Source organism: Budorcas taxicolor, chromosome 2, assembly GCF_023091745.1.
Source record: "Budorcas taxicolor isolate Tak-1 chromosome 2, Takin1.1, whole genome shotgun sequence".
Classification (NCBI taxonomy): domain Eukaryota; kingdom Metazoa; phylum Chordata; class Mammalia; order Artiodactyla; family Bovidae; genus Budorcas; species Budorcas taxicolor.
In genome coordinates, this window is record NC_068911.1 from 112822045 (window position 1) to 112847493 (window position 25449).

The 25449-nt window shown below is 39.0% G+C and overlaps 1 protein-coding gene across 1 annotated transcript; it reads left to right on the forward strand.

The window, feature by feature from the left end:
* Nucleotides 1–2017: 2017 nt before the first annotated feature.
* Nucleotides 2018–4251, forward strand: LOC128043287 (nucleolin-like). Its single transcript, XM_052635613.1, is given in 2 exon segments — nt 2018–3301; nt 3303–4251. Coding segments are annotated over 2 exon segments (2169 nt in total). The 5' UTR covers nt 2018–2081.
* The last annotated feature ends 21198 nt before the right edge of the window (nt 4252–25449 follow it).

Below are 25449 nucleotides of genomic sequence, written 5' to 3' on the forward strand. Positions count from 1 at the left end.
GCTGGGAGGGATTGGGGGCAGGAGGAGAAGGGGATGACAGAGCATGAGATGGCTGGATGGCATCAATGACTCGATGGACATGAGTGTGAGTGAACTCCAGGAGTTGGTGATGAACAGGGAGGCCTGGCCTGCTGCGATTCATGGGGTCTCAAAGAGTCGGACACGACTGAGTGACTGAACTGACCTGAACTGATAATCCTTTTCAGGGCTTCCCAGTGGCACTAGCGGTAAAGAACCCACCTGCCAATGCAGGAGATGTATGTAATGTGGGTTTGACCCCTGGATTAGGAAAATCCCTGCAGAAGGACATGGAAACCTAGTCCAATATTCAAGCATGGGGAATCCCATGGACAGGGGAGCCTGGTGGGCTACAGTCCATAGGGTCACAAAGACTTGAATATGACTGAAGTGACTTAGCGTGTACACAGAGTCCTGTTCTGAATTAATATTTCTGAACTAATTAATATTATAGGGCTTTGTGGGATGATGCTTTTTATCGTTATTTTTTTTGTTTTTTCTTTTTTTAAGTATCACTATCCCTCATCAACAGGGATATTTGATTTGATCAAATCAACATATTTGATTATAGTTACTAATTCAAAATTAGGGTACCTGCTTTATATTTTCCTTTCAGTTATCAATTTTCCAAGGAGTGGATTGGCTTCGTTGCCACCTCAAATGGCAATATCTAGCTTTCTTCTTCCCTCTATAGCATTTTTGGATTCATCCATTTTCATTGGGTTTATTGTTTCAATTGACTATTTTTTAATTCACAAATTTTTACAATTGTACAAATGTGATACAAAGTTGATGGATCTCTTCATGTTGGTTGTTGTGTCCTTTAACTTAACTCAGTTGTTATTATTTCTTAAACCTGGATTTTGAATATTTCAAACATATATAAAATAGAAAGTGTATAATAACAAATCCCACATTATTCTGTACTGGCCTCAATAATTATTGACATATCCAAACTCATTGCTTCTATAGTCCCAACTGTACTTCTCATATTCTTTTGAAGTGAATTCCAGATATATAATTTATTATATAAGTATTTTAGTGTACTTCTAAATGTTAAAGACTCCTAGGTAAACTCTCAAACCATTATATACCTAAAATCTATTAACAAAGTTTTCTTAAATATCATTAAATATCTTGTCAGTGTTTAAATTTATAATTGTCTTTTAAGAGTGGTATGTGTGGTCTAAACTTTGCTTATTTATTTGAGTTAAGATCCAAATAAAGTCCATGAATCATAGTGAATTGATATGCCTTATAACTCTTTTTAAATCTATAAATTCCCTCCTGAAATTTTTTGTCTAAGAAATTACATCCCCTGCCCTGTTGAAATTTCCTACAATCTGTATTTTATTAATTTCACTTCCACAGTGTCAACTAATTAATTCAGGCTCCCTATAAGGTTTTTTTTTTTCCCCCCTTCTTTTGCCTTAGGATGTCTATTACATAAAGATTGGAAAAACTCTTCTCAGTTTAGCAACTGTTTTCAATTTTGCCTGCCATGTTTTCCAGTGAGCGCATGCTGGTGATTTAAGTCTATCAGATACCTCTTTGCTTCTTTCTACTTCTCCTATCAAAGCTTAGACAAAATGAGTCATATCCCAGCAATGACTTATGCTCCATCTGCTTGAATCTTTAGATAATGAGGATACTCTGTTTTATCTTCTAACTGGAAATGTTCATTGTTTGTAATTTTAATATCCTGATTGTTCTATTTTTATTGGTGGACTCAAGGAGGTTAAAAACTTACATTGTCACCACTACCATCCTCCTTGAGTTTTTTTCATTAGCTTTTAAAATTCCCTTGCTTTACAGTTAGATGTCTTAGTCTCATTGTGGAACTTTCCAAACCTGGGATTGGCCATTTTTCAAGAAGTCACACTTTTTTTTTTTTCCACTGAGTGGTCATATTAAAAACTGAATCTGGGCTCAGTCTCGAGCGCTAGCTGGCAGCCAAGCGTACGCGCTCAGGGATTAGGGGCCGCCATCGACCGTGCTTAGGTTCCTCTGGGCTCGTCTGCGCCCCTCGCTCGCCACACACTCCGCCGTCATAAGCCGCCATCATGGTAAAGCTCGCAAAGGCCGGCAAAAATCAAGGTGACTCCAAGAAAATGGCTCCTCCCCCAAAGGAGGCAGAAGAAGATAGTGAAGACGAGGAATTGTCAGAAGATGAAGACGATGAGAGCAGTGGAGAAGAGGTTGTTATCCCTCAGAAAAAAGGCAAGAAGGCTACCACAACTCCAGCAAAGAAGACGGTGGTTTCCCCAACGAAAAAGGTTGCAGTTGCCACACCAGCAAAGAAAGCAGTCGTCACCCCTGGCAAAAAGGCAGCAGCTATGCCAGCCAAGAAGACAGTTCCACCTGCCAAAGCAGTGGTAACACCTGGCGGAAAGGGAGCCACCCCAGGCAAAGCACTGGTAGCAACCTCTGGTCAGAAGGGAGCAGCCACCCCAGGCAAGGGAGCAAAGAACGGCGGGAATGCCAAGAAGGGAGACAGGGATGAAGAAGATGACGATGACAGGGAAGAGGGAGACGATGATGATGAAGAGGAGGAGGAGCCAGCAGCGAGGAAGGCAGCTGCTGCTTTTGGTGCTGCTCCTGCCGCAGATGATGAGGATGACGAGGATGACGAGGATGACGATGACGATGATGAGGAGGAGGAGGAGGAGGATGAGGAGGAGGAGGACGACGAAGATGACTCTGAAGAAGAACCTATGGAGATTGTACCAGCGAAAGGAAAGAAAGCTCCAGTAAAAGATGCTCCTGTGAAAGCTAAGAGCACTGCTGAAGATGAAGAGGAGGAGGAGGAGGATGAAGAGAAGGAGGAAGAGGATGACAATGATGAGGAGGAGGACGATGAGGCGGAAGAAGAGGAGGAGGAGGAGGAGGAAGAAGAGGAGGAAGAGGAAGAAGAGCCTGGCAAAGAAGCACCTGGAAAACGAAAGAAGGAAATGGCCAAACAAAAAGCAGCTCCTGAAGCCAAGAAACAAAAAGTGGAAGGCACAGAACCAACTACGTCTTTCAATCTCTTTATTGGAAACCTGAACTTCAATAAATCTGCTCCTGAATTGAAAACGGGTATCAGTGATCTTTTTGCTAAAAATCATCTTGCTGTTGTCGATGTCAGAATTGGTGTGTCTGGGAAGTTTGGCTACGTGGATTTTGAATCTGCTGGAGACCTGGAAAAAGCCTTGGAACTCACTGGTTTAAAAGTCTTTGGCAATGAAATTAAACTAGAAAAACCAAAGGGAAAAGACAGTAGGAAAGATCGAGATGCAAGAACACTTGGCTAAAAATCTGCCTTACAAAGTTACTCAGGATGAATTAAATGAAGTGTTTGAAGATGCTGTGCAGATCAGATTAGTCAGCAAGGATGGGAAGAGTAAAGGGATTGCTTATATTGAATTTAAGACAGAAGCTGATGCAGAAAAAACCTTGGAAGAAAAGCAGGGAACAGAGATAGATGGGCGATCCATTTCTCTGTACTACACCGGAGAGAAAGGCCAAAGTCAAGACCATAGAAGTGGAAAGAATAGCACTTGCAGTGGTGAATCAAAAACCCTGGTTTTAAGCAACCTTTCCTAGAGTGCAACAGAAGAAACACTTCAGGAAGTATTTGAGAAGGCAACTCATATCAAGGTGCCCCAGAACCAAAATGGCACATCTAAAGGGTATGCATTTATAAAATTTGCTTCATTTGAAGATGCTAAAGAAGCTTTAAATTCATGTAATAAAAGGGACATTGAGGGCAGAGCCGTCAGACTGGAGTTGCAAGGACCCAGGAGATCACCTAATGCAAGAAGCCAGCCAGCCAAGACTCTCTTTGTCAAAGGTCTCTCTGAGGATACCACAGAAGAGACGCTAAAGGAGTCCTTTGATGGCTCTATTCGAGCAAGGATAGTCACTGACCGGGAGACTGGGTCCTCCAAAGGATTTGGTTTTGTAGACTTTAACAGCGAGGAAGATGCCAAAGCTGCCAAGGAGGCCATGGAAGATGGTGAAATCAATGGAAACAAAGTCACTTTGGACTGGGCCAAACCTAAGGGTGAAGGTGGCTTTGGTGGCCGAGGAGGAGGCAGAGGTGGCTTTGGAGGCCGAGGTGGTGGCAGAGGTGGCCGAGGTGGCTTTGGTGGCAGAGGCCGGGGAGGCTTTGGAGGGCGAGGAGGCTTCCAAGGAGGCAGAGGAGGAGGAGGAGACCACAAGCCACAAGGAAAGAAGACGAAGTTTGAATAGTTTCTTCTATCCCTGTCTCTCCCTCTTCCATTTGAAAGAAAGGACTCTGGGGTTTTTACGCTGTTACCTGATCAATGACAGAGCCTTCTGAGGACATCCCAAGACAGTATACAGCCCTGTGGTCTACTTGGAAATCCGTATAGATAACATTTCAAGGGAGATAACCCTGTTGGTGTTGACTGGATATTCGTATAAACTTTTTAAAAGAGATGAGTGATAAAGCTAACCCTTATCTGTAAGTTTTGAATTTATATTGTTTCTTCCCATGTACAAAACAATTTTTTCCCTATGGAGTTTTTTTTGTTTGTTTGTTTGCATTGGGGGGTGTAAAGGAAAGCAGAATGTTTTATCATGATTTTTGCTTCAGCAATTTTGGGACAGATTAAAAGTCCTAGAACTCTAAAAAAAAAAAAAAAAAACCAAAAAACAAAAAAACTGAATCTGGGCACTAAGTGATGCTCACTGCTAGAACTAGAAATTCTAACTTTTTAAAACATAGTATTTTCAGTTTTAACATTCCAGTGATTTCACTTAGCTTTTTGACTTTGTATTTCTTTTTCCTTATAAGAAAAAATTTGGAGCCATAATTTCCTTAATATAATTACATTTTTTATTTATCAGATAACATAAAGCAGTTTAAAAAATGTTTCTATACCACTAAAAACAAAACTTTTTGAAGAAAAGCTTAAAAATATCTTATTTCTTGTAAAGTTTAGAACATTTTCCACTAAGGTGGTAGAATCTAACTATGATGTTATGAAGTCAGTGAGAACAATATTTCCTGGGAATAATTATTCTACCAGTTTGAGACCAACTCTTAAGTTTTTCCTTCCAAGGGCTGCCTCTACTTTTGCTTCTGTGTAACGGAAATATCTCTGGGCTATGACATTTTCAACCTTGTTTTCCTTAACTTTTTCTCTTCTTTTTTGCCATCTTTCCTAGCATCCATGCATTGGTCTATCTCTAATTAGATATGACCGCAGGGTTGCCCATAGGACAAACCCTCCCCCGTCAAAGTGTGTGTGTGAGTGGGTCCACACACTGTGCTCTCTAAATCCTGCTTTCTCTGCCCCTGTCATCACTTCCTGATCATCTCCATTTTATCTGTTACTCCACTAGCCCACTGGATTGTACTCTATTGTCCAAATCCTCTGGTATAGGGAAAATTTCTCCCAGTTTATACCTAATTTGATTTTTGTGACTTCTGTGATTTGTTTCCCCTCAGGTACCAGTGAGGATTTAAGTTGTAAAACTCATACTTAGGACCCTTAAGTTGCTGATGCTACTAGCAGCTGAACTGAAATTAATTTGTTGGATTATAAAGTACCCTAAGGTTATAACCAAGGGGTGATGGTTGAGTGGGCTTCTCTGGTGGCTCAGTGGTAAGGAATCTGCCTGCCAGTGTAGGAGATTCAGTTTCAATCCCTGGGTGAAGATACCCTGGAGAAGGGCATAGCAACCCGCTCCAGTATTCTTGCTTGGAAAATCCCATGGACAGAGGAGCCTGGTGGGCTACAGTCCATGGGGTCACAGAATAAGACATGACAGCGTCTTGTCTTGCATGCATGCATGCATACATGATTATGTAAAGGAGGGCGAAAAAGCCTGGGTGCAGTTTGCAACCATGTATCCCAGACCTCAGGGTCCTTGCGGAGTTAGTAAGAGCAGTCTAAATTTTCATGGGTATAAAACATTATCCCTGGGCTGAGAAATGATTACATTTATGGGGTTTTGACTCTTGAATCCAATTTTTAAGAAATTAAAAATGGTAATAGGCAGGACATAGGAGACAATTTGCATTAACAAACATTTGATTTGGGAACTAGGTTAAGTCTCTGCTGATGACTGAAAAGGTAGGCAGACATTATGCCCATGACTATGGTAAGTAAAAGATCCATTTTATATGTATTTTTGATAATTTTATTTATTTATTTTTTTGTTGCACTGGGTCTTTTTGGCTACCTCAGCTTTTCTCTAGTTGCAGAGAGTGGGTGCTACCCTCCAGTTGCAGCTTCAGCCTTCTCATTGCAATTGATTTTCTTGTTGTGGAACACAAGCTCTAGGGTGTTTGAGCTTCAGTAGTTGTGGCTTTTAGGCTTGGTAGTTGTGGCTTGTGGACTCTTGAAAACAAGCTCAGTAGTAGTGACACACAGCTTAGTGTTTCAGTTCAGTTAAGTCGCTCAGTCATGTCCAACTCTTTGCAACCCCATAAACAGCAGCATGCCAGGCATCCCTGCCCATCACCAACTCTTGGAGTCCACCCAAACCCACGTCCATTGAGTCCATTGAGGGTCCATCTCCCCCTCTGTCGTTCCCTTCTCCTCCTGCCCTCAATCTTTCCAGCATCAGGGTCTTTTCAAATGAGTCAGCTCTTTGCATCAGGTGGACAAAATACTGGAGTTTCGGCTTCAACATCAGTCCTATCAAAGAACACCCAGGACTGATCTCATTTAGGATGGACTGGTTGGATTTCCTTGCAGTCCAAAGGACTCTCAAGAGTCTTCTCCAACACCACAGTTCAAAAGCATCAATTCTTCAGCGTTCACCTTTCTTTTAGTCCAACTCTAACATCCATACATAACCACTGGAAACACCATAGCCTTGACTAAATGGACCTTTGTTGGCAAAGTAATGTCTCTGCCTTTTAATATGCTGTCTAGGTTGGTCATAACTTTTCTTCCAAGGAGTAAGTGTCTTTTAATTTAATTGCTGCAGTCACCATCTACAATGATTTTGGAGCACAGAAAAAATAGTCTGACACTGCTTCCACTGTTTCCCATCTATTTGCCGTGAAGTGATGGGACCAGATGCCATGATCTTCGTTTTCTAAATGTTGAGCTTTAAGCCAACTTTTTCACTCTCCTCTTTCACTTTCATCAAGAGGCTTTTTAGCTCCTCTTCACTTTCTGCCATAAGGGTGGTGTCATCTGCATATCTGAGGTTATTGATATTTCTCCCAGCAATCTTGATTCCAGCTTGTGCTTCCTCTAGCCCAGCGTTTCGCATGATGTACTCTGCATAGAATTTAAATAAGCAGGGTGACAATATACAGCCTTGACGTACTCCTTTTCCTATCTGGAACCAGTTTGTGGTTCCATGTCCAGTTCTAACTGTTACTTCCTGACCTGCATACAGGTTTCTCAAGAGGCAGGTCAGGTGGTCTGGTATTCCCATCTCTTTCAGAATTTTCCAGTTTATTGTGATCCACACAGTCAAGGCATGTGGAATCTTCTAGGACCAGGTATCAGAACTGTATTTCCTAAATTTGCAGATGGATTCTTACCCACAGGACCACAGGGAAGTTTGGTGCATTTTATTTTATATTCATTTCATTTTTCCTATAAAGACTCAGTAACTGTTTGGAACAAATTTCTTCTATAAACACTCCAGGAATTTAACAATCCCATACTATTTTGTTAGTATACTTACTGAATCTCATCTTCTAGATGAAAACATATTTTTATTGCTGACCAATACATGCTCTTCAAATTCTAAGACTTTTATATTTTTGCAAAATGACTCATTAAATATTTCAAAATATAATTTGAAAAGCTCTTGTTAGTTGTATTCCATATGTGTGTGTGTGCTCAGTTACTCAGTCATATCCAGCTCTTTGTGATACCATGAACTGTAGCCAGCCAGGCTTCCTGGTCCATGGAATTTTCCAGGTAAGTTTACATTACTTAATCTAATTATTTCTCCAGATCTAAATAAAATAAGAATTTTTTTTCTGGTGATTACTACTATCACTGCCCCCCCCCCCAGTAAGTTATTTTTTACTTAAAAAAAAATCATATATGCATTTTAACACAATCTTCCCACCTAATAACTTTGTCCTTTATTTTTACCATTTTCAACTATCATTATATTTAGGTTTTGTAACTGATAATATAGTCCATTCTAAAGGAGATCAGTCCTGGGTGTTCTTTGGAAGGAATGATGCTAAAGCTGAAACTCCAGTACTTTGGCCACCTCATGGGAAGAGTTGACTCATTGGAAAAGACTGATGCAGGGAGAGATTGGGGGAAGGAGGAGAAGGGGACGACAGAGGATGAGATGGCTGGATGGCATCACCGACTCGATAGATGTAAGTCTGAGTGAACTCCAGGAGTTGGTGATAGACAGGGAGGCCTGGCATGCTGCAGTTCATGGGGTCGCAAAGAGTCGGACATGACTGAATGACTGAATTGAACTGAACTGATAAAGTGCAATTTTACTTTAATGTATATATTTTTTTAATTTAGGGTTTTTCAACAAATTACGTATTCTCTATCACAATTTGAAATATGGGTATATCAAGCCATCTTAAATAATGATTTCAAATAATGATTTTAAAATAGAAAAACAATTCACACAAAAAATGTTTGGTATTTTTCACTTAGGAAGGGCCATTTGACTGTGAGGGCAGAACTCATCCTGTTATTTGAGTACACTGTGTTTCTAGGAAACAGAATAACAGCTGGTCAAGAAGTTGGGACAGAAGACACATAAAGAAGCAGATAAATCTCAAATATGCCCGCACAAAAATTGGCCAGTTTATATCTCACACTTGTGAATTCCCATTGGACTTTACCTACTATAAATACTGTTTTTCATTACAAATATATTAACATATAGTTTTCAATATCAAAATAATACAATCATTGTATAATACTTAGAAAACATAAATAAGCTAAGATAAGCAAATAAAAATTTCTACAATCTCACAAACCAGTCATAGCCACTTTGAACATTTTGTATTAGGCATTTAGTGTGTGTGTAAATATCATAGATGCAGACAGAAATTTAAAATGTTTTCCTCCCACAATATTATATATAACTTGACTGTTAACTTTATTTGCTGAAATATTATAAGCCTTATTTTATTATATATATGAATAATATGGGCAAAATTTGATTAAATTATCCAGTCCAGTATTATTAAGCAATTACTTTGCTTCTAGTTTTTCATTTTCATAACTACTGTTTTGATAAAAATATTAGTAAAAGGTTTTTAAAACATACATATTAGGAGTTTTTTCTTTAAGATTAATTCTGAAAAGTAGTCTTCAGATACTGATGGATTGAGTGTATAAAAATCTTTGAGAACTTGACAAAGACTGCTAATTTTCTGCGCAGTCTGATGATCCCTTATAAACTGTCTTTACATACATTTAGCTATCCACAAGCACTTGCTTCCAGACTGCCAGTTGATACAGTTCTGCTATCATCAAAAAATCCACAAAAAAATAAATGCTGGAGAGGGTATGAAGAGAAGGAGACCCTCTTGCACTGTTGATGGGAATGTAAATTGATAACAGACGCTGGGGGGAACAGTATGGAGATTCCTTAAAAAACTAAACATATAGCTACCATATGACTCTGCAGTCCTAATCATGGGCATATATATAGAAAAACATGATCCAGAATGATGCATGCACCACAGTGTTCCTTGCAACACTGTAATAGCCAAGACATGGAAGCAACCTAACTGTCCATCGATAGAGGAATGGATAAAGAAGATGTGGGACATATGTACAATGTAATGTTACTCAGCCATTAAAAAGAATAAAATAATGCCACTTGGAGCACATGGATGAACCTATAAATTATCATACTAAGTGAAGTAAGTCAGAGAAGGAGAACTATCTTATGACATCCTCTGTATATGGAATCTAGAAAGAAATGATACGAATGAATTTACAAAACAGAAAGAGACTCACAGACTCAGAGAATAAACTCATAGTTACCAGGGGTGGAGGGAAGGATGGGATGAAGGGATAGTTAGGGAGTTTGGAATCATTGTGTACACTGCTGCTGCTAAGTCACTTCAGTCATGTCCGACTCTGTGTGACCCCATAGACGGCAGCCCACCAGGCTCCCCCGTCCCTGGGATTCTCCAGGCAAGAACACTGGAGTGGGTTGTCATTTCCTTCTCTAATGCATGAAAGTGAAAAGTGAAAGTGAAGTCACTCAGTCGTGTCTGACCCTCAGTGACCCCATGGACTGCAGTCTTCCAGGCTCCTCCGTCCGTGGGATTTTCCAGGTAGGAGTACTGGAGTGGGGTGCCATTGCCTTCTCCAAATGTGTACACACTGCTATATTTAAAATGTATAACAACAAGGACCTATCCTTAGGACATGGAACTCTGCTTAGTGTTATGTGGCTTCCTGAATGGGAGAGGAGTATGGCAGAGAATGGATACATGTATATGTATGGCTGAATGGAGAATGGATACATGTATACATATCAGCCATTCACCTGAAACTATTGCAGCATTGTTTGTTAATTGGTTATACCCCAGTACAAAAACAAAAAGGTGTTTTTTTTGTTGGTTTTTTTTTTTTTTAAGATGCAATTAAGTTGGAACTCTGGAGAAGTTCTTTCAGAGGAAGTCTGACCTTGTTGTCATGGTTTCCTTCTGGCTCTAGCATTAGAGTGTGACCAAGAGAAAATCATCTCAGGGTTGCAATTCTAGCAACAGCATGGTAAAAATAAACAGCAACCTAAGAATATCTAGATTCACACAAAGGAAGTGTAGGAGAGTATGACAGACAGATAGATTGACAGAATGATTATGAGATTATGTCTTTAAGGAGCTCCCATGCTATCCCTGGATTTTCCATCTCCAGTTTTCTCATTATGTGAGAAAATAAAAAAACTTAAATGGGTTAAGTCAGTACCACTTCAGCGTTTGCTGTGGACAATTTAATTCCTAATTTGTATAATAGCAAATGTCTTCCAGAAATGTACTTTCCCACCAGAGGCATATTAAATAGCCTGCTTCACTGTATTCTTACTATCACTGGATATCTTTTTTTGACTATTTTGTTTTCTAATTCAATAGACTACATTTTTTTCAAATTTAACATTGAATTTCTTTGAATACTAAAGGTGTTACAATTTGTAAAACATGGCTATTGATCATTTGTATCTTTTATATTGAAAGTTATCAGTTTTTGTCTATTTTTATGCTGGGATATTTGCTTAACTTAGTTTATGAAGTTTTTGTAAATTGAGATTATTAACTTTTTTCCCTCTATATGCTACAAATATAACTTTTTTATTGAATATAGTTGACTTACAATGTGTTAGCTTCTGGTGTACATCAAAGTGGTTTATATATGCATATATATGTTTGAAAGAATATATATACATGGCTTCCCAGGTGATGCTAGGCATAAAGAACCTGCCTGCCAATGCAGGAGGTATAAAAGATGTGGGTTCCACCCCTGGGTCAGGAAGATCACTGGAGGAGGGTATGGCAACCCACACCAGTATTCTAACCTGTAGAATTCATGGACAAAGGAGCCTGATGGGTTGTGGTCCATGGAGTCGCAATGAGTCAGACACAACTGAAGCACTTTAGCATGCACACACACATATATGTATATGTTTATTTTCCATTATAGTTTATTACAAAGTACTGAATATAGATTGTGCTGTATCATAGAACCTTCTTGTTTATCTATTTAATATACAGTAGTTTGAATCTGCTAATCCTAAACTCCTAAATTATTCCCCCTCCTCTGCTTTTCCCTTTGGTAGTCATAAGTCTGTTTTCTATGTCTTTGAGTCTGTTTCTGTTTCATAAAGAAGTTCATTTGTGTCAAACTTTAGATTCCACATGTAAGTGGTGTTTTATGGTATTTGGCTTTCTCTTTCTTATTACTTAGTATGATAATCTCTAGTTACATCTATATTGCTGCAAATGGCATCATTTTGTGATTTTCTATGGCAGAGTAGCATTCAGTTGTCTATATGTACCACATCTTTATACATTCATTTATCAATAGGCATTTAAGATTTTTTCATATCTTGGCTATTGTGAATAGTTCTCATATGAACATAGGGGTGCATGGGTCTTTTTGATTTATAATTTTGTCTGGATATAGGCCCAGGAATTGGATTGCAGGATCATATAGTAATTCTATTTTTAGTTTTCTGAAGAATCTCCATACTGTTTTCATAGCGGTTGCACCAACTTCCATTCTCACCAACAGTGTAGGAGAGGTTCCTTTTTCTGCATTCCCTCTCCAGCATTTGTCATTTGCAGAGTTTTTAATAATGACCATTCTGACTGGTGTGCCTCATTATAGTTTTAATTTGCATTTCTCTAATAATTAGAGACATCAGACATCTTTTTGAACCTGTTGACCATCAATATGTCTTCTTGAAGAAATGTCTATTTAGGTGTTTGGGACATTTTTTGATTGGGTTGTTTATTTTTTTGTTGTTGTTGCTATTGAGCTGTATGAACTGTATGTATATTTTAGAAATTAAACCAATGTTGCTCACATTATTCTCAAATATTTTCTCCCAGTCCCTAGGTTGCTTTTCATTTTGTTTATGCTGTTCCAGTCACTCAGTCATGTCCTACTCTTTGCGACCCCATGAATCGCAGCATCCAGGCCTCCTTGTTCATCACCAACTCCCGGAGTTCACTCAGACTCACGTTCATAGAGTCTGTGATGCCATCCAGCCATCTCATCCTCGGTCGTCCACTTCTCCTCCTGCCCCCAATCCCTCCCAGCATCAGAGTCTTTTCCAATGAGTCAACTCTTCACATGAGATGGCCAAAGTACTGGAGTTTCAGCTTTAGCATCATTTCTTCCAAAGAAATCCCAGGGCTGATCTCCTTCAGAATAGACTGGTTGGATCTCCTTGCAGTCCAAGGGACTCTCAAGAGTCTTCTCCAACACCACAGTTCAAAAGCATCAATTCTTCGGCACTTTGGCTTCTTCACAGTCCAACTCTCACATCCATACATGACCACAGGAAAAACCATAGCCTTGACTAGACAGACCTTAATCGGCAAAGCAATGTCTCTGCTTTTGAATATACTATCTAGGTTGGTCATAACTTTTCTTCCGAGGAGTAAGCGCCTTTTAATTTCATGGCTGCAATCACCATCTGCAGTGATTTTGGAGCCCCCAAAAATAAAGTCAGCCACTGTTTCCACTGTTTCCCATCTATTTACCATGAAGTCATGGGACCGGATGCCATGATCTTCGTTTTCTGAATGTTGAGCTTTAGGCCAACTTTTTTGCTTTCCTCTTTCAATTTCATCAAGAGGCTTTTTAGCTCCTCTTCACTTTCTGCCATAAGAGTGGTGTCATCTGCATATTTGAGGTTTTTGATATTTCTCCTGGCAATCTTGATCCCAGCTTGTGTTTCTTCCAGTCCAGCGTTTCTCGTGATGTACTCTGCATAGATGTTAAATAAGCAGGGTGACAATATACAGCCTCGACATACTCATTTTCCTATTTGGAAACAGTCTGTGGTTCCATGTCCAGTTCTAACTGTTGCTTTCTGACCTGCATACAGATTTCTCAAAAGGCAGGTCAGGTGGTCTGGTATTCCTATCTCTTTCAGAATTTTCCACAGTTTATTGTGATCCACTCAGTCAAAGGCTTTGGCATAGTCAGTCAAGCAGAAATTGATGTTTTTCTGGAACTCTCTTGCTTTTTCAATGATCCAGCGAATGTTGGCAATTTGATCTCTGGTTCCTCTGCCTTTGCTAAAACCAGCTTGAACATCAGGGAGTTCACGGTTCACGTATTGCTGAAGCCTGGCTTGGAGAATTTTGAGCATTACTTTGCTAACATGTGAGATGAGTGCAATTGTGTGGTAGTTTGAGCATTCTTTTGCATTTTCCTTCTTTGGAATTGGAATGAAAACTGACCTTTTCCAGTCCTGTAGCCACTGCTGAGTTTTCCAAATTAGCTGGCATATTGAGTGCAGCACTTTAACAGCATTATCTTTCAGGATTTGAAAGAGCTCAACTGGAATTCCATCACCTCCACTAGCTTTTTTCATAGTGATGCTTTCTAAGGCCCACTTGACTTCACTTTCCAAGATCTGGCTCTAGATTAGTGATCACATCATCGTGATTTTCTGGGTCATGAAGATCTTTTTTGTACAGTTCTTCCGTGTATTCTTGCCACCTCTTCTTAATATCTTCTGTTTCTGTTAGGTCCAGACCATTTCTGTCCTTTATCAAGCCCATCTTTGCATGAAACGTTCTCTTGGTATCTCTAATTTTCATGAAGAGATCTCTAGTCTTTCCCATTCTGTTCTTGTCCTCTATTTCTTTGCATTGATCGCTGAGGAAGGCTTTCTTATCTCTTCTTGCTATTCTTTGGAACTCTGCATTCAGATGCTTATATCTTTCCTTTTCTCCTTTTCTTTTTTCTTGCAAAACTTATATTTAATTATCTCCAATGTTTTTATTTTTCTTTTATCTCTACTGTTTTGAGAGAATGATCTAAGAAAACACTGCCAGTAATTACATCAGAGCATGTTCTACCTATATTCTTTTCCATAAGTTTTATGGTATCATGTTTTATATTTAAGCCTTTAAGTCATTTTGAGTTTATCTTCATATATTCTATGTGGATATGTTCTAATGTCATTGATTTACATGTGGCCATCCAGCTTTCCCAGTACCATTTATTGAAGAGAATGTCTTTTCTCCATTGTATATTTTTGTCTCCTTTGTTGAAGATTAATTGACAATAAGTGTGTGAGTCTCTTACTGGGCTTTCTACTTTGTTCCATTGATCCATGTGTCTGTTTTGCACTACTGTAACTTTATAGTATTTTCTAAAGTCTGGAAGCATTGTGCCTCCAGCTTTGCTCTTTTTCCTCATGACTTCTTTGGTAATTCTGGGATATTTTTTTAACAGTTCCATATAAATTTTAAGTTTATTTGTTCCAGTTTTGTAAAAAATGTCATAAGTAATTTGATAGGGATTGGTTTAAATCTGATTTCTCCATTTTATTAGTTATACTCTTTTTTATCTTGAAATATTTTTTTGTGTGTGATGTTTTGTACTGTGTTTTTTGTTTCTGTTTCAAGGCATAGAAAATCCTTGAAGTCTTTCTATAGCTTAAAATCAAATAGCAACCTTCCTTTCTGCCTATGTTTTGATACCATACCATTTCACTTAAGCCTTCAATATAGCTAAAATCTATTTTCATATGAGAAAAATATATAATTTAAGTTTTTTTCCCTTTGGTTAACTATTTATCTCCATATCATTTATCAAATACCAATCTATTTTATTACCTATCTTCAATTATGTTATGTACTATTTCTTATTTCTTGATCAGTTATTGTTGTTTGGTTGCTAAGTTGTATCCAACCCTTATACAACCCCACAGGCTATAGGCCACAAGGTTCCTCTGTCCATAGGATATCCCAGGTAAGAGTACTGGGGTGGGTTGCCATTTTCTTCTGCAGGGGATCTTCCCAGCCCAGTGATAAAATCTGTGTCTCCTATATTACAGGCAGATTCTTATACCACTGAGTTATCAGGGAAACCCTTTTGACAGTAAAGTAATATTGTAGATATCTTTAATGTGCCAGAATTGCTATACATAGAGTGATGACACAAACATTCTACCCCAAGGGAATTAGCTGTTTGTTTTGGAAATAGATAAATGGTTTATTTCAGTAAGATAGGATCAAGACTATTAAAATGATATCTCTCATACTTCATATATCTACATTATTCCATAAAATGTGTATATATCATCCAAACACTATGCTTGGTGTGTGTGTGACACTGTTGATTGAATTATGAGTGCAGTGTCTTCTACTATGACCTATCTTCATGGGAATGCAATCCTCTTGCTTTTAAATGTCACCCAGCTCTGCTCATGTTTCCAGAAAGCAGAGTGTCATACTGTCCTCTAGAATCTCAGAATTCATCAGTACGCTACTAGTTTACCTTTGTCACCCCACAGAAACACCTACATTATGAAAACACCTATATTAAGTCACCAGCAGGAGCTGCCTTGAAAGGAATGATGTCCCCCAGAGGAGGGATGTAACCATGCCATCAAAAGGTTCTCTACAGACTCAGATTTTCAAGCAAGATACAGGATCTGTCAAGCTGTCAGGAACCCAGCATGAAATGAGTCAATATGAAGCCAAATCACAGCAGCACTGTCAGAGGGAAGCTTGACTGCCCTTATTCTTTTCCTTGAAAATAAACAAAAATAAAAACTTTTGATACTATTGCTTTATTTCCTGATTCCAAGGGTGACAGTGTTTCCGCTTATGATTGAATGAAGTTAAAATTTTATTTTTAAAGGGATTCCTGAGTTTGTTTGATATTTGTTGAGTTTTATCTCAACCTCTGTAATCACATGGACCATCCCTTTGTAAGCTAAAATTTGAAGACAAAATAATGTCATGATGATGACTCTTTGTAAAAAGTAGTCTCAAGTAATGATTACAGGTACAAGGTAAGCTAGGAACTATTTCCATGTCGAGTCTCAGAGAAAAAGTTAAAAACAGAATACAAAATATTGATTGGTAGTGTGTTTCCAAGAATGCTCCAGGTCTCCAATGCAAACGATGATTTCAACAGATCCCTGAATCTCAAATGCTCTGCCAGTTTTCAGAGGGATATATATTTCTCATAGAACATTACCATGAAGTTTATGGTGTTTTGCCCCAAACGTCTGGAATTTTACTATCCTGATGTATCAGCCTGTACCACACATAGACTGAGTATGCTCTTCTGCTTTTTTGCATTCAAGTCTGACTGTGTGTGTCCATTTGGCTCGGCTTCCTCTGATATGAACTATGTACTGATTAAGGCTCTCAGGACCTCAAAATCCTCAAAGCTAAAGGGGAAATGTATAAAAAATCAAGATGTTTGCCAACAACTCTGATCCATGTATACCCTCACACTAAAAAGGGAACCTCTTAACACTATGGCACAGGTGTCTGCTACAAGTACCATTTAATGGCTCCAACAAAGATGCACACTCACACTTTAAAACCTGAGAAGCAATGCTTAAGGAAGCCACAGGCTTCCACTGTATGCTTGTGATAGAAATCTCATCAGAGCTCAGAAAATAAAGAATAGATAAAAATAAGTTCTTCAAGGACTTGAGACTAAACTGAACTGGGTATCTAGGTCAGGCACCCCAATTTTGTAATGTATAAATTTTACCAAATTTTCAAGGAAAATGGTTTCTTCTTATTTTTTATTTGAGAGTTTATTTCAGTGTGCATTATAGCCAACTTTCTTTTGATGGATAAGTTGAATGGATAATATTTACGCATATGAACAGACAGTTCTTAAAAGTTTCTGAGGTAGATAGAATTTGACATTTTCAAAGTGTGGATGTAACTATCACCACTTTTTGCAAACTAATAAATATTGCACAGTTAATTTATATCACAGATGTTACATCTGTCCCTTGATGCTGGCATTATAAAGAGATTACAATGGTGCATCTGTGGTCTGTGATGGGAATGTCACTTATGTTCTTTCTTCACTTTTCTTTCTTTAATTTAGATAATTTCTTAAAGTCATCTGAGATATTAGCTATTAAAAGTCTTGGTAAGAATAGGAAATTTTAGAACTTCACGTTTGTATGACATCATGTATTTATTACATAATCAAACTTTAATTCAATATAACCATTTTGTTGGGTCACAATCTCTACAGCTTCCCAGTTGTAATCTGAAACTGTTCCCATACATGGAAGGGCAGGCAGCTACCAAAAAAAGAGGCAAACCACTCCAGATGGGCAGACAACAGTTTTAATGAGCAAGGACATTTTCTTATGAGGCTTTTCTTGGGTGGCCTTAATCTTGAGGTGACAGTAGTGTATAGTGGCTTGAAGCAAGAGCTCAGTTTTGTGCCTGACCTGTGCCGCAAGCATGAAAACCAGGAATCCCAACCACTAGATCACCAGAGTAAGTGGCTAGAAGCAGAGCTCTGACTCTAGTCTTCTTTGAAAAAAAAGAATTTTTCAAACGGACCAAGGTTGTGAAACAGGCACAAAGCTTACTGGAAGCACAGTGCACGTGGGAGAGCATGCAAAGGAGCAGTTTATTTAGGACAGAAGCAAAGCAGAGCTCTAAACAGAGAAAGAGCATGGGTGTCCTCACTAGAGAGGGGTGCTAAGGGGTGGCTTAAGTTGCTTATACAGGGGCTGTCTTCCAGGTCTTTGTTTTCCTCCAGTGAATCATCTTGCTTTGTTCCTATATCTGACCTGACTGAGGGCCCTCCCTAAGGTGCACATGCATCTTTTAGCCAAGATGGATTCCAGCGTGAGAATCTCTGAGAGGTTGGCCAAACGTATGATGTGTTAGTGCCACCTCACTTTTTGACTACAGAGGAACTTTCCTGGACATGTGCAGTTGGTTAGTTCTCCTTGATGCCAAGAATAAAGGATGTGGTCATCTTACCTTTTTACCTAAGCAGAGCTTAGTTCCTCTCCACTCCCGTCATTATCTTTTTCCTTAAAACATCAGGGGAAGACAAGCTCTGATTGTTCAGCCTGACAATCCAGCTACTCAGCCTGGGGTCCATCTACTTCCTACCTCAGCCTCAAGTTAAATAGTTTTCCGCACCTACCTAAAAAAATCTTAAAACTTGGTATAGAGGCTCTAACTGAATTCAGTCACATATATCATCCAGTTAGTCTAAATATCACATTTTTATATCAAGATTGTCTCCTTTGTGCAGCTTCTGGGAATGGGAAAGTCAAGCAGAACACAGATTCCAAGGACAGGGGAGGGAATGAGGAGTGTCCTATTGCCTGGGTCTCAATCATGGGTTAATTTGCAGTAATATTCCCTTGATGACCTCCCTCAATATCCTCTATTAAAAAAAAAAAAAAAAACACTTTAAATAACTGCTTCTACTAAAACTCAGGTAAGCCCTGTGGTTGTTTTTCAATCCTGTGCTTATAACTGAGCAGGAACCCTATGGGGCCTTCCCAAGACAGATGCCTCCTTTCTATGCACTACTGTAGCTCCTCTGTGAAGTACCTAGATAATAGTATCTGATGCATATTTCCTGAGTTAACAGATGCTAAAACACTACCAAATGAAAGAAATTAACTAGTTGATGAGCATCAACATGTAGAGCCCAGACCTACTGGTGCCCGAGAATTAATCATGTCAACCTCTATGACATTGCCCTGTTACTTCACCATCAACCAATCAGAAGATTGTGTACCAGTTGATCATATACACTGGGAGTCCCCTCCCTCAGCTGATCTTTATGTTGAAATCCATCAGGTAGTTCGGAGTTTAAATGTTTTGAACACCAGCTACCCTGGACTTCTTGTAATAAACATTGTACAGTAAATGCTGCATTTTCCTTCACCATAACCAGGTGTCAGGAGACTGGGTTTCCCTGAACATGGATGAAAGGACCCAAGTTTATTTTAGTAGCAGGCTTTTATCCTTAGTCAAGAGTGGTCAAAGAGCACTTTTATCACTTGGTTCATTCATTCTTTCAACAAACCTACTGTAAGCTAGAAAGACCCACCCTCCTACTCCTCCCATATCATGTTTAACTCAAGCATCCTTTTCTCTGTTGTCCAAATGTGTTTTCTTTTAGCACTGTGATGGGATAGATACCTTAAGAGGTTCACAGGGTTCAAGGGGGCAGTGACAGTGACTATACCAAAAACAGACACTAAGATGAGATGGCAGCAAGTGCTAAGATTGAGGGAATCTCACAGGTGGTCCTGAATTAATATTTTCTTCCTCCTGCCTCATTTTGAACCCTGCTCTGGTCGTTGACTCTGCACTTTTGTTGCCATTGTTGTTGAGTCACTAAATCATGTCTGACTGTTTATGATTCCATGAACTGCATCCTGCCAGGGTCCTCTGTCCTCCAGTATCTCCCAGAATTTCCTTAAATTAATGTCCATTGAGTCAGTGATACTTTCTACCCATCTAAGCTTCTGCCACTCTCTTCTCTTTTTGCCTTCAATCTTTCCAGCATCAGGATCTTTTCCAATGAGTCAGCTCTTCTCATCAGGTGGCCAAAATATTGGAGCTTCAGCACCAGTCCTTCCAAAGAATATTTAGGGTTGATTTCCTTTAAGATTGACTGGTTTGGTCTCCTTGCTATCCAAGGGACCCTCAAGAGTCCTCTACAGCACCACAGTTCAAAAGCATCAGTTTTTCGGCACTGAGCCTTCTTTATGGTCCAACTCACATCTGTACATGACTACTGGAAAAATCACAGGTTTGACTATATGGACCCTTGTTGCCAAAGCGATCTCTGCTTTTTAATATACTGTCTACGTTTGTCATAGCTTTCCTTACAAGGAGCAAATGTCCTTTAATTTCATGGCTGCAGTCACTGTCTACAGTGATTTTGGAGCCCAAGAACATAAAACCTGTCAGTGCTTCCACTTTTTCCCCTTCTATTAATATTTGACATGAATTGATGGGACTGGATGCCATGATCTCAGGTTTTTCAATGTTGAATTTCAAACCAGCTTTTCACTCTCCTCTTTCACCCTCACGAAAAGGCTCTTTAGGTCCTGTGTTAGTTTCTACCAATTTCTTCTTACATTTTTCTATCACTAGAGATGCAACAGTTACCTCTCTGTTTTAGGTCTCAGTCCTTTTCTCTGGCCTTGGTCACAAGATATATGATGAGAAGGCATACTTCCATTGCCTCTGAAACATTCAAACCTTGCTGTTAATTATGCCATTTGGGGGTCTACCTTTGTTTCAGGTGTGTTCAAGAATGTAGTACCTCATTCTTGCTCTTAATTCCATGAACCCTGACCCCCTATGAGAGTTTGTGTTTGGAATTTGTCTTTAATCTTTTCCTTCCTTGAATGTCAGGAATTCAATCTTCCTCAATATCTATTATATCATTTTGATTATATTTTTCACATCATTATATTATTTTTCTCTTGCTTCTGTATTTTTCTTTCTTACATGTATTTAACTACATTTTTTCTCCATTTTTGCTCTTATCCTTTACACATGTTCTGTCATTTCCATCTCCCTCTTGGTTCCATTCTGAATTTCTGTCCCAAATTGTTACCAAAAGCTGTGAATCTGAGATATTGTTACTGAAATCCCAAACCCGTGTGTCCAATGCAAAGTAAGGCCCATCAATACTAAACAGTAAAGTTTGGAACAGAAAAAGGTTTATTAGAGATTCATACAATGAAATGGGTGGCTCATGCCCTAAAAACCCCAAAGTTACTGAAAGCTTTCAGCAAGTGCCTTTAAAAGCAAAAGGTGAGGGATGGATGTGGTTAGTTGTTACAGGCTCCTTGGTGTCAGATCTTTTGTTCTTGAGGTTCGGTCATGGTCAGATACTGATGTTCCTGTAATCTGTACCATATGAATGTTACTGTCTGCCCTGACAGGAAAAGGCAAGTCCCAAGACACAGCTTTCACCCTCCAAGGTCCCAGTCATAGCTAAGGGGAGGCAAATCGTAGTTGTCAGTTCCTTCAGGGCCAGGTTCCCACGTTCTGCCCAGCTGTCATACCTGAGGAAAACAGGCATCCAAACCAACTGGTCCTCAGTCTCCTTAGGCCAACCAAATGGGGAGACCAGGTCTCACAGACTGTGACCCAGACAGATGGCCACTGCTAGTAGATTGTGGAGACAGGGATGGCAGAGAGTTTCACTGCTCCTTCACCGCCTGGGCCAAGGCTAGTCGAGGGCCTTAGTGATGACTCTGGAGCCCTGCAGGACGGGGTCCCCAGTCTGTTCCCTGGGCCCTCCTGCTCACCCACTGACCCAAAGCTGGCTAAGCTGGAGGGCTTCCTGGAGAAGGCCTGAATCTGCCTCCTATCTGACTTTCCACCTGATGACCACCACACCACTGACTCTTGACTGAATCGCTTTTCCAGTGGTTCCTATGCGAGAGGGCCCACTGTGGTGTTGACCAACAGCTGAGCAGGACAACTAATGGTGGCTCATTAACAGTTGGTTGCTTGTAAGCAGGGCTGACTCAGGCACTGAGCAATGGCTGAGCAAGACTTGATGCCTAGTAACAGGGTGCAGAGTAATGAGGCACAACAATGGCTGTCTGCTAAGGGCTGTGCTCTTCCTACTCTGTTACAATATGTCATGTGATCCGCCTAAGACAAGTCATTTATTGCATGTTCTCCTATAGCCTTATAGCTGTCCTTGGATCTTTCTTGGATTCATTCCCTGGAACTCTGCCATAACCTTGGGCTTTTGGGTAATTCTTTCCCTTGAATACACATCCCATAATAGACTATTTTTTCCTTCATTATCAATACCATTTTAAGTCACCAGGTCACTTGTACTGAGTCCTTACCAAATGCACCAGGCATGATGTTAAGCAACTAATATTTATTACCTCACTAAGTCTTTCTAAAATCAGTACAAAGTAGCTAAATAAATATCATCAAATGCCCCTATGTAAGTGTTGATTCATACTACGTTTCTATCGAGTTCTAGAATATATGATGAATGGCTTCATTTTACAACCAAAAAACCTTAGGAACACTACTCATTTATTTATCTTCAGTTCAGTTCAGTCGCTCAGTCGTGTTCAACTCTTTGCGATTCCATGAATCAGAGCACGCCAGGCCTCCCTGTCCATCACCAACACCTGGAATTCACTCAGACTCACTTCCATCTAGTCAGTGATGCCATCCAGCCATCTCATCCTCTTTCGTCCCCTTCTCATCCTGCCCCCAATCCCTCCCAGCACCAGAGTCTTTTCCAATGAGTCAACTCTTCGCATGAGGTGGCCAAAGTACTGGAGTTTCAGCTTCAGCATCATTCCTTCCAAAGAACACCCAGGACTGATCTCCTTCAGAATGGACTGGTTGGATCTCCTTGCAGTCCAAGGGACTCTCAAGAGTCCTCTCCAACACCACAGTTCAAACCCATCAATTCTTCGGCACTTTGGCTTCTTCACAGTCCAACTCTCACATCCATACATGACCACAGGAAAAACCATAACCTTGACTAGACGGACCTTAGTTGATAAAGTAATGTCTCTGCTTTTTGAATATACTATCTAGGTTGGTCATAACTTTTTTTCCAAGGAGTAAGTGTCTTTTAATCTCATGGCTGCAGTCACCAGCTGCAGTGATTTTGGAGCCCCCAAAAATAAAGTGTGACCCTGTTTCCCCATCTATTTCCCGTGAAGTGATGGGACCAGATGCCATGATCTTCGTTTTCTGAATGTTGAGCTTTAAGCCAACTTTTTCACTCTTTTCTTTCACTTTTGTCAAGAGGAATATATTTATTTATTTTATAAATAAAGTAATATTTTATTTTAAGATTTTATATAATTATTTTTTTATATTTTAATTCATAGGCATTATATATAATTTAATTTATATTTATCACATATAATTTATATAAATTATATAACTTAGTTATTTGATATTTTGATATTTTATTTACATATATTTTAATATGTTTTATTAATATTTTGTTTTACTTTATTTTATAAATAAAATAATTTTTATTATTAAAATTTAGAAGGAAGTGAAACTGTCAGTCAAAAATAAGACAAGCCTTGGTAATATTCACAGGGAACCAAGAACTTAAAAATGGTGTAGCAGAAAAAGAAGTCTATAGATATACAATAACCAAAAGGAAAACTCAATGACTGAGCTCAACAGCAAACCAGGCAACTAGTAATGATAGTTAACCTTCATTAAATACTTACTATGTGCCCAAGTGCTGTTACAAGTATTAGTCATTTTATGTATTTTTTTTTCCTTTTCTCATAATCTCATGAATGAAAAATCAAAATAGTTCCATGTTCTTAGAAGAATGGGGTTAGAATTGTAGGGGAGTGAAAATGTTTTCTCTACCTTTCTAAGTTTGAAACTGGGTCTGTGACATGAATCAGCAATAGGTAGATAAATAAGAGAAAAGGTGTACTACATTATTTACTTGCAATATAGCATGCCCAGAGCATTATGGGAAAAACAATGTGAATACCACCCCACTTCCCCTCACAAAAAAGTGATGAACTTTAGGAGCTTAATAGAGGAATGGGAGAGAGAGAGAAGCAAATTTTAGGAGAGATGAAATGATTTTTAGGAAAAATGAGTGGGCCCTTAGAAAAAGAAATGAGAGATGTGATAGTTTGGGACCAAGTTTGGGTGTGGTACAAAGTTCTAGTCTCTTCTCTTGTAACAAAAGTCTGTCTTCCCTGGCTGATGAAACTTCTGAGAAGGGAACCGATGACAAATGAGGATCTCTTTCAGATAAAGGGAGTTTGAAGAAAGCCTCTCTGTGCACTTGTTATTTTTCAAATGTGTTCAGCTCAAAATATTTTGAGGTGGTATGTCCTTAAATCCTCAGGACAAACTGGCAGAAATTTCAGAGAGGCATATATGTAAGGAAAGCAAAACTTATTATGAACCATTTCTTTTCCTAATGATATTCTCCATCAGGCCATATTCAAGCAAAATCTATGTAGTCTCTCCCTAGGGTGCTGTGGAGTGAATTTCCGCATATGTTGGGAGTAGAAATTGTGATATCTGTGTTGTCTTTAGCTTTAAAGCATCATAGCAAGACACCTAGGGCAAAATAAACCTAAACAAAATAAAAGAAATGATTGGGCATTTGGCTTTTCCTACACAAAGCATGGAATAAGAAACCCTGATGGGAGAAATTTTGAGTAAGTAGAAATTCAGGCATGGTGTGCAGGCACAGTGATTATTTTCACCAACTACTCTTTACTGAGATCAACATTTTCACTACTCTAATTGCAGATTTACTCACAGAAAGTATTTTTCCATTCAATTTCCTCAGGAATCCTACATTAGTGCAACTAGAGACCCTGATCTTCTATCTTGGTGATTTCCTAAGCTACACAATTTGATTACTTTCATGGTACCTGAATCCTTGAACAGATATCTTTATGTATGAATTGAAATGCTTACTGTATGATATTTGGATCTTACAGTAATTTCTTGGATCAAAAATATAAATATGTTTTTCATGAACTAGAGTGGATCTGATGCACTGTAATTATAACATGGAGCCAACTGAATATCATTACAAAGATTTTTACATACATTCAAACGACATGTACTAATTTGAACATTTTCTTTTTTTATTTTTTTTTTTAAATTTTTATTTTAACTTTATTTTGCTTTACAATACTATATTGGTCTTGCCATACATTGACATGAATCCACCAAGGAAACCAGAATTGAAAGAGACACATGTACCCCAATGTTCATCACAGCACTCTTTATAATAGCCAGGACATGGAAACAACCTAGATGTCCATCAGCAGATGAATGGATAAGAAAGCTGTGGTACATATACACAATGGAGTATTACTCAGCCGTTAAAATGAACATTTTCTTTAGGTTGATCATCATAAAGAAGGACTGCTGCTGATGCTAAGTCGCTTCAGTCATGTCCGACTCTGCGTAGCCCACCAGGCTCTCCTGTCCCTGAGATTCTC